We start from the raw sequence: 15,766 nt of genomic DNA, 5'->3' as shown, positions 1-15,766 counted from the left end.
TGAGTCCAAGCCCAGATTGACAGTAGGAGTTCAGGTCCAAGCCCAGACTGACATTAAGTGTTCAGATCCAAGCCCAGACTGACAGTAGGGGTAGAGTTCAAGCCCAGATGGACAGTAGGAGATCAGGCCCAAGCCCAGACTGGCAGTAGGAGTTTGAGTCCAAGCCCTGACTGACAGTAGGAGTTTGAGTCCAAGCCCAGACGGACAGTAGGAGTTCAGGTCCAAGCCCAGACTGTCAGTAGGAGTTTGAGGCCAAGCCCAGACGGACAGTAGGAGATCAGGTCCAAGCTCAGACTGACAGTAGGAGTTTGAGTCCAAGCCCAGATTGACAGTAGGAGTTCAGGTCCAAGCCCAGACTGACATTAAGTGTTCAGATCCAAGCCCAGACTGACAGTAGGGGTAGAGTTCAAGCCCAGATGGACAGTAGGAGATCAGGCCCAAGCCCAGACTGGCAGTAGGAGTTTGAGTCCAAGCCCAGACTGACAGTAGGAGTTCAGGTTCAAGTCCAGATTGACAGTAGGAGTTTGAGTCCAAGCCCAGACTGACAGTAGGAGTTCAGGTTCAAGTCCAGATTGACAGTAGGAGTTTGAGTCCAAGCCCAGACTGACAGTAGGAGTTCAGGGCCAAGCCAGGACTGACAGAAAGTGTTCAGTTCCAAGCCCAGACTGACAGTAGGAGATCAGGTCCAAGCCCAGACTGACAGTAGGAGTTCAGGTTCAAGCTCAGACTGACAGTAGGAGTTTGAGTCCAAGCCCAGACTGACAGTAGGAGTTCAGGGCCAAGCCAGGACTGACAGAAAGTGTTCAGTTCCAAGCCCAGACCACTGTGGTCCACTGGTCAGTACGTGTGGCATCATGGCAGGTAAGTGTGGTTCATTCCCAAGTTTTGATTGATCAGGGCCTCTCCTGCAGGCAGAGAAGAGACCCCAGGGTGGGGGGGTAGGGTCTAGCGGGTGTATCTGTCTGTATGTCGGTGTCATCAAGCATTAAGCATGTCTTTGGGTTGGAACAGCCCAAGGGTTTGAAGGACTAGGCCTTCCGGTGGAGGAAAAAAGCGTCCTAGGCCTCGGAGCAGCAGCGTTGCTGGTTGATCTTCACCTTGTGTTTGATCCCGTCGTACAGCTCAAAGTTGTAGTCCTCCAATGTGGTGGAGCTCCGTGACGACAGGCCGCTGTAGTAGCAGGTGCAGTAGAGCAGCAGGCCGCCACACACCGCCCCCAGCAGTACGCCCAGGGAAGACATGACGATGATGGTGACCAGGATAGGATCCAGGGTGTACAGCCACGAGTTGTCCTTCTCGGAGACATGTGTCACAGGGGGGTCCATGGACGGGCCGGGGGTACTCCACTCTGGGAACGGGAAACCTGAACATAGGAGACAACATCAGAAGACCCTTTGACACCTAGGCAGTTCATATGAAAAGTACTGTACAAATCAAATAACATGTTATTGGTCACATGGTTAGCAGATGTTATTGGTCACATGGTTAGCAGATGTTATTGGTCACATGGTTAGCAGATGTTATTGGTCACATGGTTAGCAGATGTTATTGGTCACATGGTTAGCAGATGTTATTGGTCCCATGGTTAGCAGATGTTATTGGTCCCATGGTTAGCAGATGTTATTGGTCACATGGTTAGCAGATGTTATTGGTCACATGGTTAGCAGATGTTATTGGTCCCATGGTTAGCAGATGTTATTGGTCACATGGTTAGCAGATGTTATTGGTCCCATGGTTAGCAGATGTTATTGGTCACATGGTTAGCAGATGTTATTGGTCACATGGTTAGCAGATGTTATTGGTCACATGGTTAGCAGATGTTATTGGTCACATGGTTAGCAGATGTTATTGGTCCCATGGTTAGCGGATGTTATTGGTCCCATGGTTAGCAGATGTTATTGGTCCCATGGTTAGCAGATGTTATTGGTCCCATGGTTAGCAGATGTTATTGGTCACATGGTTAACAGATGTTAATGGTCACATGGTTAACAGATGTTAATGGTCACATGGTTAGCAGATGTTATTGGTCCCATGGTTAGCAGATGTTAATGGTCACATGGTTAGCAGATGTTATTGGTCACATGGTTAGCAGATGTTAATGGTCACATGGTTAACAGATGTTAATGGTCACATGGTTAGCAGATGTTATTGGTCCCATGGTTAGCAGATGTTATTGGTCACATGGTTAGCAGATGTTATTGGTCCCATGGTTAGCAGATGTTATTGGTCACATGGTTAGCAGATGTTAATGGTCACATGGTTAGCAGATGTTATTGGTCCCATGGTTAGCAGATGTTTTTGGTCACATGGTTAGCAGATGTTATTGGTCACATGGTTAGCAGATGTTATTGGTCACATGGTTAGCAGATGTTATTGGTCACATGGTTAGCAGATGTTATTGGTCACATGGTTAGCAGATGTTATTGGTCACATGGTTAGCAGATGTTAATGGTCACATGGTTAGCAGATGTTATTGGTCCCATGGTTAGCAGATGTTAATGGTCACATGGTTAGCAGATGTTATTGGTCCCATGGTTAGCAGATGTTATTGGTCACATGGTTAGCAGATGTTAATGGTCACATGGTTAGCAGATGTTATTGGTCCCATGGTTAGCAGATGTTTTTGGTCACATGGTTAGCAGATGTTATTGGTCACATGGTTAGCAGATGTTATTGGTCACATGGTTAGCAGATGTTATTGGTCACATGGTTAGCAGATGTTATTGGTCACATGGTTAGCAGATGTTATTGGTCACATGGTTAGCAGATGTTAATGGTCACATGGTTAGCAGATGTTATTGGTCACATGGTTAGCGGATGTTAATGGTCACATGGTTAGCAGATGTTATTTGTCACATGGTTAGCAGATGTTATTGGTCACATGGTTAGCGGATGTTATTGGTCACATGGTTAGCAGATGTTATTGGTCACATGGTTAGCAGATGTTATTGGTCACATGGTTAGCAGATGTTAATGGTCACATAGTTAGCAGATGTTATTGGTCACATGGTTAGCAGATGTTATTGGTCACATGGTTAGCGGATGTTATTGGTCACATGGTTAGCAGATGTTATTGGTCACATGGTTAGCAGATGTTATTGGTCACATGGTTAGCAGATGTTATTGGTCACATGGTTAGCAGATGTTATTGGTCACATGGTTAGCGGATGTTATTGGTCACATGGTTAGCAGATGTTAATGGTCACATGGTTAGCAGATGTTATTGGTCACATGGTTAGCGGATGTTATTGGTCACATGGTTAGCAGATGTTATTGGTCACATGGTTAGCAGATGTTATTGGTCACATGGTTAGCGGATGTTAATGGTCACATGGTTAGCGGATGTTATTGGTCACATGGTTAGCAGATGTTATTGGTCCCATGGTTAGCAGATGTTATTGGTCACATGGTTAGCGGATGTTATTGGTCCCATGGTTAGCAGATGTTATTGGTCCCATGGTTAGCAGATGTTATTGGTCACATGGTTAGCAGATGTTATTGGTCACATGGTTAGCAGATGTTATTGGTCACATGGTTAGCAGATGTTAATGGTCACATGGTCAGCAGATGTTAATGCGAGTGTAGCGAAATGCTTGTGCTTCTAGTTCTGACAGTGCAGTAATATCTAACAATTCCCCAACAACTACCTAATAGATTAGATACTAAATCCAAAGGAGTGAAAGAGAATATGTACATTTAAATATATGGATGAGCGATGACCGAGCGGCAAGATACAATAGATGGTTTAAAATACAGTATATACATATGCGATGAGTAATGCACAATAGCAGCCTCTCAATGTTAGTGATGGCTGTTTAACAGTCTGAGAATCTTGAGATAGAAGCTGTTTTTCAGTCTCTTGGTCCCAGCTTTGATGCACCTGTACTGAAAAGTACTCTACTGTACAGGAAACCAAAGGAGAGTTAATATGAAAAGTACTCTACTGTACAGGAAACAGAGGGACAGTTCATGTCTACTGTACAGGAAACAGAGGGACAGTTCATGTCTACTGTACAGGAAACAGAGGGACAGTTCATGTCTACTGTACAGGAAACAGAGGGACAGTTCATGTCTACTGTACAGGAAACCCAAGGACAGTTCATGTCTACTGTACAGGAAACCCAAGGACAGTTCATGTCTACTGTACAGGAAACAGAGGGACAGTTCATGTCTACTGTACAGGAAACAGAGGGACAGTTCATGTCTACTGTACAGGAAACCCAAGGACAGTTCATGTCTACTGTACAGGAAACAGAGGGACAGTTCATGTCTACTGTACAGGAAACAGAGGGACAGTTCATGTCTACTGTACAGGAAACAGAGGGACAGTTCATGTCTACTGTACAGGAAACAGAGGGACAGTTCATGTCTACTGTACAGGAAACCCAAGGACAGTTCATGTCTACTGTACAGGAAACAGAGGGACAGTTCATGTCTACTGTACAGGAAACAGAGGGACAGTTCATGTCTACTGTACAGGAAACCCAAGGACAGTTCATGTATACTGTACAGGAAACAGAGGGACAGTTCATGTCTACTGTACAGGAAACCCAAGGACAGTTCATGTCTACTGTACAGGAAACCCAAGGACAGTTCATGTCTACTGTACAGGAAACAGAGGGACAGTTCATGTCTACTGTACAGGAAACCCAAGGACAGTTCATGTCTACTTTACAGGAAACAGAGGGACAGTTCATGTCTACTGTACAGGAAACAGAGGGACAGTTCATGTCTACTGTACAGGAAACAGAGGGACAGTTCATGTCTACTGTACAGGAAACCCAAGGACAGTTCATGTCTACTGTACAGGAAACAGAGGGACAGTTCATGTCTACTGTACAGGAAACAGAGGGACAGTTCATGTCTACTGTACAGGAAACAGAGGGACAGTTCATGTCTACTGTACAGGAAACAGAGGGACAGTTCATGTCTACTGTACAGGAAACAGAGGGACAGTTCATGTCTACTGTACAGGAAACAGAGGGACAGTTCATGTCTACTGTACAGGAAACCCAAGGACAGTTCATGTCTACTGTACAGGAAACAGAGGGACAGTTCATGTCTACTGTACAGGAAACAGAGGGACAGTTCATGTCTACTGTACAGGAAACAGAGGGACAGTTCATGTCTACTGTACAGGAAACAGAGGGACAGTTCATGTCTACTGTACAGGAAACCCAAGGACAGTTCATGTCTACTGTACAGGAAACAGAGGGACAGTTCATGTATACTGTACAGGAAACCCAAGGACAGTTCATGTCTACTGTACAGGAAACCCAAGGACAGTTCATGTCTACTGTACAGGAAACCCAATGACAGTTAATGTCTACTGTACAGGAAACCCAAGGACAGTTCATGTCTACTGTACAGGAAACAGAGGGACAGTTCATGTCTACTGTACAGGAAACAGAGGGACAGTTCATGTCTACTGTACAGGAAACCCAAGGACAGTTCATGTCTACTGTACAGGAAACAGAGGGACAGTTCATGTCTACTGTACAGGAAACCCAAGGACAGTTCATGTCTACTGTACAGGAAACCCAAGGACAGTTCATGTCTACTGTACAGGAAACAGAGGGACAGTTCATGTCTACTGTACAGGAAACCCAAGGACAGTTCATGTCTACTGTACAGGAAACAGAGGGACAGTTCATGTCTACTGTACAGGAAACAGAGGGACAGTTCATGTCTACTGTACAGGAAACCCAAGGACAGTTCATGTCTACTGTACAGGAAACAGAGGACAGTTCATGTCTACTGTACAGGAAACAGAGGGACAGTTCATGTCTACTGTACAGGAAACAGAGGGACAGTTCATGTCTACTGTACAGGAAACAGAGGGACAGTTCATGTCTACTGTACAGGAAACAGAGGGACAGTTAATGTCTACTGTACAGGAAACCCAAGGACAGTTCATGTCTACTGTACAGGAAACAGAGGGACAGTTCATGTCTACTGTACAGGAAACCCAAGGACAGTTCATGTCTACTGTACAGGAAACAGAGGGACAGTTCATGTCTACTGTACAGGAAGCCCAAGGACAGTTCATGTCTACTGTACAGGAAACAGAGGGACAGTTCATGTCTACTGTACAGGAAACAGAGGGACAGTTCATGTCTACTGTACAGGAAGCCCAAGGACAGTTCATGTCTACTGTACAGGAAACCCAAGGACAGTTCATGTCTACTGTACAGGAAACCCAAGGACAGTTCATGTCTACTGTACAGGAAACAGAGGGACAGTTCATGTCTACTGTACAGGAAGCCCAAGGACAGTTCATGTCTACTGTACAGGAAACAGAGGGACAGTTCATGTCTACTGTACAGGAAACCCAAGGACAGTTCATGTCTACTGTACAGGAAACAGAGGGACAGTTAATGTCTACTGTACAGGAAACAGAGGGACAGTTCATGTCTACTGTACAGGAAACCCAAGGACAGTTCATGTCTACTGTACAGGAAACAGAGGGACAGTTCATGTCTACTGTACAGGAAACAGAGGGACAGTTCATGTCTACTGTACAGGAAACAGAGGGACAGTTAATGTCTACTGTACAGGAAACAGAGGGACAGTTCATGTCTACTGTACAGGAAACAGAGGGACAGTTCATGTCTACTGTACAGGAAACAGAGGGACAGTTAATGTCTACTGTACAGGAAACAGAGGGACAGTTCATGTCTACTGTACAGGAAACCCAAGGACAGTTCATGTCTACTGTACAGGAAACAGAGGGACAGTTCATGTCTACTGTACAGGAAACCCAAGGACAGTTAATGTCTACTGTACAGGAAACAGAGGGACAGTTCATGTCTACTGTACAGGAAACAGAAGGACAGTTCATGTCTACTGTACAGGAAACAGAGGGACAGTTCATGTCTACTGTACAGGAAACAGAGGGACAGTTCATGTCTACTGTACAGGAAACAGAGGGACAGTTCATGTCTACTGTACAGGAAACAGAGGGACAGTTCATGTCTACTGTACAGGAAACAGAGGGACAGTTCATGTCTACTGTACAGGAAACAGAGGGACAGTTCATGTCTACTGTACAGGAAACAGAGGGACAGTTCATGTCTACTGTACAGGAAACCCAAGGACAGTTCATGTCTACTGTACAGGAAACAGAGGGACAGTTCATGTCTACTGTACAGGAAACAGAGGGACAGTTCATGTCTACTGTACAGGAAACCCAATGACAGTTCATGTCTACTGTACAGGAAACCCAATGACAGTTCATGTCTACTGTACAGGAAACCCAATGACAGTTCATGTCTACTGTACAGGAAACAGAGGGACAGTTCATGTCTACTGTACAGGAAACCCAAGGACAGTTCATGTCTACTGTACAGGAAACAGAGGGACAGTTCATGTCTACTGTACAGGAAACCCAAGGACAGTTCATGTCTACTGTACAGGAAACAGAGGGACAGTTAATGTCTACTGTACAGGAAACCCAAGGACAGTTCATGTCTACTGTACAGGAAACCCAAGGACAGTTCATGTCTACTGTACAGGAAACAGAGGGACAGTTAATGTCTACTGTACAGGAAACCCAAGGACAGTTCATGTCTACTGTACAGGAAACCCAAGGACAGTTCATGTCTACTGTACAGGAAACAGAGGGACAGTTCATGTCTACTGTACAGGAAACAGAGGGACAGTTCATGTCTACTGTACAGGAAACAGAGGGACAGTTCATGTCTACTGTACAGGAAACAGAGGGACAGTTCATGTCTACTGTACAGGAAACAGAGGGACAGTTCATGTCTACTGTACAGGAAACAGAGGGACAGTTCATGTCTACTGTACAGGAAACTCAAAGACAGTTCATGTCTACTGTACAGGAAACCCAAGGACAGTTCATGTCTACTGTACAGGAAACAGAGGGACAGTTCATGTCTACTGTACAGGAAACAGAGGGACAGTTCATGTCTACTGTACAGGAAACCCAAGGACAGTTCATGTCTACTGTACAGGAAACCCAAGGACAGTTCAGGTCTACTGTACAGGAAACCCAAGGACAGTTCATGTCTACTGTACAGGAAACAGAGGGACAGTTCATGTCTACTGTACAGGAAACAGAGGGACAGTTCATGTCTACTGTACAGGAAACAGAGGGACAGTTCATGTCTACTGTACAGGAAACTCAAAGACAGTTCATGTCTACTGTACAGGAAACAGAGGGCAGTTCATGTCTACTGTACAGGAAACAGAGAGACAGTTCATGTCTACTGTACAGGAAACAGAGGACAGTTCATGTCTACTGTACAGGAAACAGAGGGACAGTTCATGTCTACTGTACAGGAAACAGAGGACAGTTCATGTCTACTGTACAGGAAACAGAGGACAGTTCTTGTCTACTGTACAGGAAACAGAGGGACAGTTCATGTCTACTTTACAGGAAACAGAGGGACAGTTCATGTCTACTGTACAGGAAACAGAGGGACAGTTCATGTCTACTGTACAGGAAACAGAGGGACAGTTAATGTCTACTGTACAGGAAACAGAGGGACAGTTCATGTCTACTGTACAGGAAACCCAAGGACAGTTCATGTCTACTGTACAGGAAACAGAGGGACAGTTCATGTCTACTGTACAGGAAACAGAGGGACAGTTCATGTCTACTGTACAGGAAACAGAGGGACAGTTCATGTCTACTGTACAGGAAACCCAAGGACAGTTCATGTCTACTGTACAGGAAACAGAGGGACAGTTCATGTCTACTGTACAGGAAACAGAGGGACAGTTCATGTCTACTGTACAGGAAACCCAAGGACAGTTCATGTCTACTGTACAGGAAACTGAGGGACAGTTCATGTCTACTGTACAGGAAACAGAGGGACAGTTCATGTCTACTGTACAGGAAACAGAGGGACAGTTCATGTCTACTGTACAGGAAACCCAAGGACAGTTCATGTCTACTGTACAGGAAACAGAGGACAGTTCATGTCTACTGTACAGGAAACAGAGGGACAGTTAATGTCTACTGTACAGGAAACAGAGGGACAGTTCATGTCTACTGTACAGGAAACAGAGAGACAGTTCATGTATACTGTACAGGAAACCCAAGGACAGTTCATGTCTACTGTACAGGAAACAGAGGGACAGTTCATGTCTACTGTACAGGAAACCCAAGGACAGTTCATGTCTACTGTACAGGAAACCCAAGGACAGTTCATGTCTACTGTACAGGAAACAGAGGGACAGTTCATGTCTACTGTACAGGAAACCCAAGGACAGTTCATGTCTACTGTACAGGAAACCCAAGGACAGTTCATGTCTACTGTACAGGAAACAGAGGACAGTTCATGTCTACTGTACAGGAAACAGAGGGACAGTTCATGTCTACTGTACAGGAAACAGAGGGACAGTTCATGTCTACTGTACAGGAAACAGAGGGACAGTTCATGTCTACTGTACAGGAAACAGAGGGACAGTTCATGTCTACTGTACAGGAAACCCAAGGACAGTTCATGTCTACTGTACAGGAAACAGAGGGACAGTTCATGTCTACTGTACAGGAAACAGAGGGACAGTTCATGTCTACTGTACAGGAAACAGAGGGACAGTTCATGTCTACTGTACAGGAAACAGAGGGACAGTTCATGTCTACTGTACAGGAAACAGAGGGACAGTTCATGTCTACTGTACAGGAAACAGAGGGACAGTTCATGTCTACTGTACAGGAAACAGAGGGACAGTTCATGTCTACTGTACAGGAAACAGAGGACAGTTCATGTCTACTGTACAGGAAACAGAGGGACAGTTCATGTCTACTGTACAGGAAACAGAGGGACAGTTCATGTCTACTGTACAGGAAACCCAAGGACAGTTCATGTCTACTGTACAGGAAACAGAGGGACAGTTCATGTCTACTGTACAGGAAACAGAGGGACAGTTCATGTCTACTGTACAGGAAACAGAGGGACAGTTCATGTCTACTGTACAGGAAACAGAGGGACAGTTCATGTCTACTGTACAGGAAACAGAGGGACAGTTCATGTATACTGTACAGGAAACAGAGGGACAGTTCATGTCTACTGTACAGGAAACCCAAGGACAGTTCATGTCTACTGTACAGGAAACAGAGGGACAGTTCATGTCTACTGTACAGGAAACAGAGGGACAGTTAATGTCTACTGTACAGGAAACAGAGAGACAGTTCATGTCTACTGTACAGGAAACAGAGGGACAGTTCATGTCTACTGTACAGGAAACCCAAGGACAGTTCATGTCTACTGTACAGGAAACAGAGGGACAGTTCATGTCTACTGTACAGGAAACAGAGGGACAGTTCATGTCTACTGTACAGGAAACCCAAGGACAGTTCATGTCTACTGTACAGGAAACTGAGGGACAGTTCATGTCTACTGTACAGGAAACAGAGGGACAGTTCATGTCTACTGTACAGGAAACAGAGGGACAGTTCATGTCTACTGTACAGGAAACCCAAGGACAGTTCATGTCTACTGTACAGGAAACAGAGGGACAGTTCATGTCTACTGTACAGGAAACAGAGGGACAGTTAATGTCTACTGTACAGGAAACAGAGGGACAGTTCATGTCTACTGTACAGGAAACAGAGAGACAGTTCATGTATACTGTACAGGAAACCCAAGGACAGTTCATGTCTACTGTACAGGAAACAGAGGGACAGTTCATGTCTACTGTACAGGAAACCCAAGGACAGTTCATGTCTACTGTACAGGAAACCCAAGGACAGTTCATGTCTACTGTACAGGAAACAGAGGGACAGTTCATGTCTACTGTACAGGAAACCCAAGGACAGTTCATGTCTACTGTACAGGAAACCCAAGGACAGTTCATGTCTACTGTACAGGAAACAGAGGGACAGTTCATGTCTACTGTACAGGAAACAGAGGGACAGTTCATGTCTACTGTACAGGAAACAGAGGGACAGTTCATGTCTACTGTACAGGAAACAGAGGGACAGTTCATGTCTACTGTACAGGAAACAGAGGGACAGTTCATGTCTACTGTACAGGAAACCCAAGGACAGTTCATGTCTACTGTACAGGAAACAGAGGGACAGTTCATGTCTACTGTACAGGAAACAGAGGGACAGTTCATGTCTACTGTACAGGAAACAGAGGGACAGTTCATGTCTACTGTACAGGAAACAGAGGGACAGTTCATGTCTACTGTACAGGAAACAGAGGGACAGTTCATGTCTACTGTACAGGAAACAGAGGGACAGTTCATGTCTACTGTACAGGAAACAGAGGGACAGTTCATGTCTACTGTACAGGAAACAGAGGGACAGTTCATGTCTACTGTACAGGAAACAGAGGGACAGTTCATGTCTACTGTACAGGAAACAGAGGGACAGTTCATGTCTACTGTACAGGAAACCCAAGGACAGTTCATGTCTACTGTACAGGAAACAGAGGGACAGTTCATGTCTACTGTACAGGAAACAGAGGGACAGTTCATGTCTACTGTACAGGAAACAGAGGGACAGTTCATGTCTACTGTACAGGAAACAGAGGGACAGTTCATGTATACTGTACAGGAAACAGAGGGACAGTTCATGTCTACTGTACAGGAAACCCAAGGACAGTTCATGTCTACTGTACAGGAAACAGAGGGACAGTTCATGTCTACTGTACAGGAAACAGAGGGACAGTTAATGTCTACTGTACAGGAAACAGAGAGACAGTTCATGTCTACTGTACAGGAAACAGAGGGACAGTTCATGTCTACTGTACAGGAAACCCAAGGACAGTTCATGTATACTGTACAGGAAACAGAGGGACAGTTCATGTCTACTGTACAGGAAACAGAGGGAAATAATGACTTTACTTGTATTGTTTTATTTAACATTTATATAATTCAATGAAGAACAGATTGTCACTTGAAAAGACTAGCTGTCATAATCTTACTACCCCACTTAAATTCTGTCAAGAATAGTGCCATGTTAAATGTCCTGAAAAGAGCTTCCTCTCTCATGGCTAACTACCAGGAAGTTTGAAAATACAGGCTGAGTGGGCGGGGAGCTTATATTCATGAGATCGCCTTGACTGACAGCTCTTTGAAACGACTATGTCAAGCAACTTGAATGCAGAGTTGCAGTACAATCAGCTCAAGCTGATAGATGAATACGGTCAACATTTAAGTATATTTTTAAGGACACTCTACAGTACAGTCAAATGTTGCACCAGCGTAGAGTATGTTTTACTGCTAACATACAAAGCATTACTCCTACCTATCTTTCCGATTTGGTCCTACCTACACGTACGCCACGGTCACAAGACGCAGGCCTCCATATTGTCCCTAGAATTTCTAAGCAAACAGCTGGAGGCAGGGATTTCTCCTATAGAGCTCCATTTTTATGGAACGGGGTGCCTACCCATGTCAGAGACGCAGACTCGGTCTCAACCTTTAAGTCTTTACTGAAGACTCGTCTCTTCAGTGGGTCATATGATTGAGTGTAGTCTGGCGCAGGAGTGGGAAGGTGAACGGAAAGGCTCTGGAGCAACGAACCGCCCTTGCTGTCTCTGCCTGTCCGGTTCCCTTCTGTCCACTGGGATTCTATGCCTCTAACCCTATTACAGGGGCTGGCTTGCTAGTGCTCTTCCATGCCGTCCCTAGGAGGGGTGCAATCACATCTTGCCAGGCTTTTTTCTGACGTGATTTTTCTGTCTGGTTTTGCGCCTCCTTTGGCTTGTGAGTTGGGGGAGATCTTTGTGGGCCTTGTGTCAGGGTAGTAAGTCGGTGGTTTGAAGATATCCCTCTATTGGTGTGGGGGCTGTGCTTTGTCAAAGTGAGGGTGGTTATATCCTGCCTGGTTGGCCCTGTCCGGGGGTATCGTCGGACTCGACCACAGTGTCTCCTGACCCCCCACCCGGTCTCAGTCTCCAGTATCTATGCTGCAATAGTCTAGGTACCGGGGTGCTAGTGTCAGTCTGTTATATCTGGTGTTAATTCTCCCTATGAATGATCGGCTATGAAAAGCCAACTGACATTTACTCCTGAGGTGCTGACCTGTTGCACCCTTTTACAACCACTGTGATTATTATTTGACCCTGCTGGTCATCGACATTTGAACATCTTGGCCATGTTCTGTTATAATCTCCACCCGGCACAGCCAGAAGAGGACTGGCCACCCTTCATAGCCTGGTTCCTCTCTCGGTTTCTTCCTAGGTTTGGTCCTTTCTAGGTAGTTTTCCCTCATAGCCTGGTTCCTCTCTAGGTTTCTTCCTAGGTTTTGGCCTTTCTAGGGAGTTTTCCCTCATAGCCTGGTTCCTCTCTCGGTTTCTTCCTTGGTTCTGGCCTTTCTAGGGAGTTGTTCCTAGCCACCGTGCTTCTACACCTGCATTTCTTGCTGTTTGGGGTTTTAGGCTGGGTTTCTGTATAAGCACTTTGTGACATCTGCTTATGTAAAACAGGCTTCATAAATCGCTTTGATTGATTGAATTTGATTGATAGAGTAGCAACAGTATATAGCTACATAAACCACGCCCCTTTGCAAACACGCCTTCTCTGATGTCGGTTTCAAGGCGGTACTTATTTAAATTAGGTAAGAGAATAACATGTTCCCATTGGTGTATTAAAGCTGGAGTGATGTCACGGGGGGAGGGGACCAGTAACTTTATGATCAAACTTCCTCAATGTAAAAACAACAGTCAGTTTTCATACTTTGATCTGGTTTCCTTCTAATAACACAACATTTCATGACAAACATGATTTTCGACAGTGACGTTTAAATAATTGTCATCCTGGCTAGTTGACGACAGCGTGTCATCTCAGGGTGGAGGACAGCGTGTCGTCTCAGGGTGGAGGACAGCGTGTCGTCTCAGGGTGGAGGACAGCGCGACGTCTCAGGGTGGAGGACAGCGCGTCGTCTCAGGGTGGAGGACAGCGCGTCGTCTCAGGGTGGACGACAGCGTGTCGTCTCAGGGTGGAGGACAGCGCGTCGTCTCAGGGTGGAGGACAGCGCGTCGACAGAGGGTGGACGACAGCACGTCGTCTCAGGGTGGAGGACAGCGCGTCGTCTCAGGGTGGACGACAGCGCGTCGTCTCAGGGTGGAGGACAGCGTGTCGTATCAGGGTGGAGGACAGCGTGTTGTCTCAGGGTGGAGGACAGCGTGTCGTATCAGGGTGGAGGACAGCGTGTTGTCTCAGGGTGGAGGACAGCGTGTCGTCTCAGGGTGGAGGACAGCGTGTCGTCTCAGGGTGGAGGACAGCGCGACGTCTCAGGGTGGAGGACAGCGCGTCGTCTCAGGGTGGAGGACAGCGCGTCGTCTCAGGGTGGACGACAGCGTGTCGTCTCAGGGTGGAGGACAGCGCGTCGTCTCAGGGTGGAGGACAGCGCGTCGACAGAGGGTGGACGACAGCACGTCGTCTCAGGGTGGAGGACAGCGCGTCGTCTCAGGGTGGACGACAGCGCGTCGTCTCAGGGTGGAGGACAGCGTGTCGTATCAGGGTGGAGGACAGCGCGTCGTCTCAGGATGGAGGACAGCGCGTCGTCTCAGGGTGGAGGACAGCGCGTCGTCTCAGGGTGGAGGACAGCGCGTCGTACTCAGGGTGGAGAACAGCGCGTCGTCTCAAGGTGGAGGACAGCGCGTCATCTCAGGGTGGAGGACAGCGCGTCGTCTCAGGGTGGACGACAGCGTGTTGTCTCAGGGTGGAGGACAGCGCGTCGTCTCAGGGTGGACGACAGCGCGTCGTCTCAGGGTGGAGGACAGCGCGTCGTCTCAGGGTGGAGGACACTGTGTCGTCTCAGGGTGGAGGACAGCGCGTCGTCTCAGGGTGGAGGACAGCGCGTCGTCTCAGGGTGGAGGACAGCGCGTCGTCTCAGGGTGGAGGACAGCGTGTTGTCTCAGGGTGGAGGACAGCGCGTCGTCTCAGGGTGGAGGACAGCGCGGATGTCATAAGGTGAATGCATCAATTTGTAAGTCGCTCTGGATAAGAGCGTCTGCTAAATGACTTAAATGATGTTAAATGTCTCAGGGTGGAGGACAGCATGTGTATCCCAATAGCATCCTATTCCGTCACACTACTTTTTGTTACCTGGTCAGTGCAGTGTGTATGTAATAGTGTACCATTTAGGACACAGAGAGTATGTTAGTTAGTTTGGATGACTGGCACCTCGTCAGGATGAGTCTAATTAAACACAGCAGAAACTGTCTGCTACGTCACATGATCAGATCGGCATCGCCGTAGCGACGTCTTACCTCCGTTCACACGTTCCCTGCCGTTGAAAAGTGGTTTATTTCCAAAGTCGATAGGTCTCAATCTGAAGGAAAGAAACAGGTTGAAACAGGTTGATGTGAGAAAAGGGACCAGACTTTCTACTGGTAGTTAAGTTAACTAGTTAGTTAACTAGTTAGTTAACCAATAGTTATATGACTACAAATGGATGAAGCAGCACGGACACGACGTGATGAAAATGACAGCGTCTTGTAGAGACGCTTCTCACGTAAGTTGGTAATGTGACCATTCACAATGGGAGGGGCATAATTCAACACTATTCATTCACAATGGGAGGGGCATCATTCAACACTATTCATTCACAATGGGAGGGGCATAATTCAACACTATTCATTCACAATGGGAGGGGCATAATTCAACACTATTCATTCACAATGGGAGGGGCATCATTCAACACTATTCATTCACAATGGGAGGGGCATAATTCAACACTATTCATTCACAATGGGAGGGGCATAATTCAACACTATTCATTAACAATGGGAGGGGCATAATTCAACACTATTCATTCACAATGGGAGGGGCATAATTC

General features: G+C 46.4%; 1 protein-coding gene across 1 annotated transcript; it reads right to left on the bottom strand.

Moving 5' to 3' along the window:
* Positions 1–939: 939 nt before the first annotated feature.
* Positions 940–15,481, bottom strand: LOC127919569 (neuropilin-2-like). Its single transcript, XM_052503307.1, has 3 exons — positions 15,468–15,481; positions 15,198–15,259; positions 940–1,363 (listed from the first exon to the last, which is right to left on the bottom strand). The coding sequence occupies exons 1-3, from the start codon at positions 15,479–15,481 to the stop codon at positions 1,059–1,061; spliced, it is 381 nt and encodes a 126-aa protein (XP_052359267.1). The 3' UTR covers positions 940–1,058.
* Between the last annotated feature and the right edge of the window lie 285 nt (positions 15,482–15,766).

Source organism: Oncorhynchus keta, unplaced genomic scaffold (genome assembly GCF_023373465.1).
Source record: "Oncorhynchus keta strain PuntledgeMale-10-30-2019 unplaced genomic scaffold, Oket_V2 Un_contig_17106_pilon_pilon, whole genome shotgun sequence".
NCBI classification, from domain to species: Eukaryota; Metazoa; Chordata; class Actinopteri; order Salmoniformes; family Salmonidae; genus Oncorhynchus; species Oncorhynchus keta.
This window is presented reverse-complemented; position numbering and strand designations above follow the sequence as displayed.

What these genes read in the sequence shown, in the direction of transcription:
- LOC127919569 (XM_052503307.1), bottom strand. An exon ending in CAGGGAACGTGTGAACGGAG is followed by an intron (nt 1,364 to 15,197) that starts GTAAGACGTCGC and finishes TCCTATGTTCAG; the next exon opens with GTTTCCCGTTCCCAGAGTGG.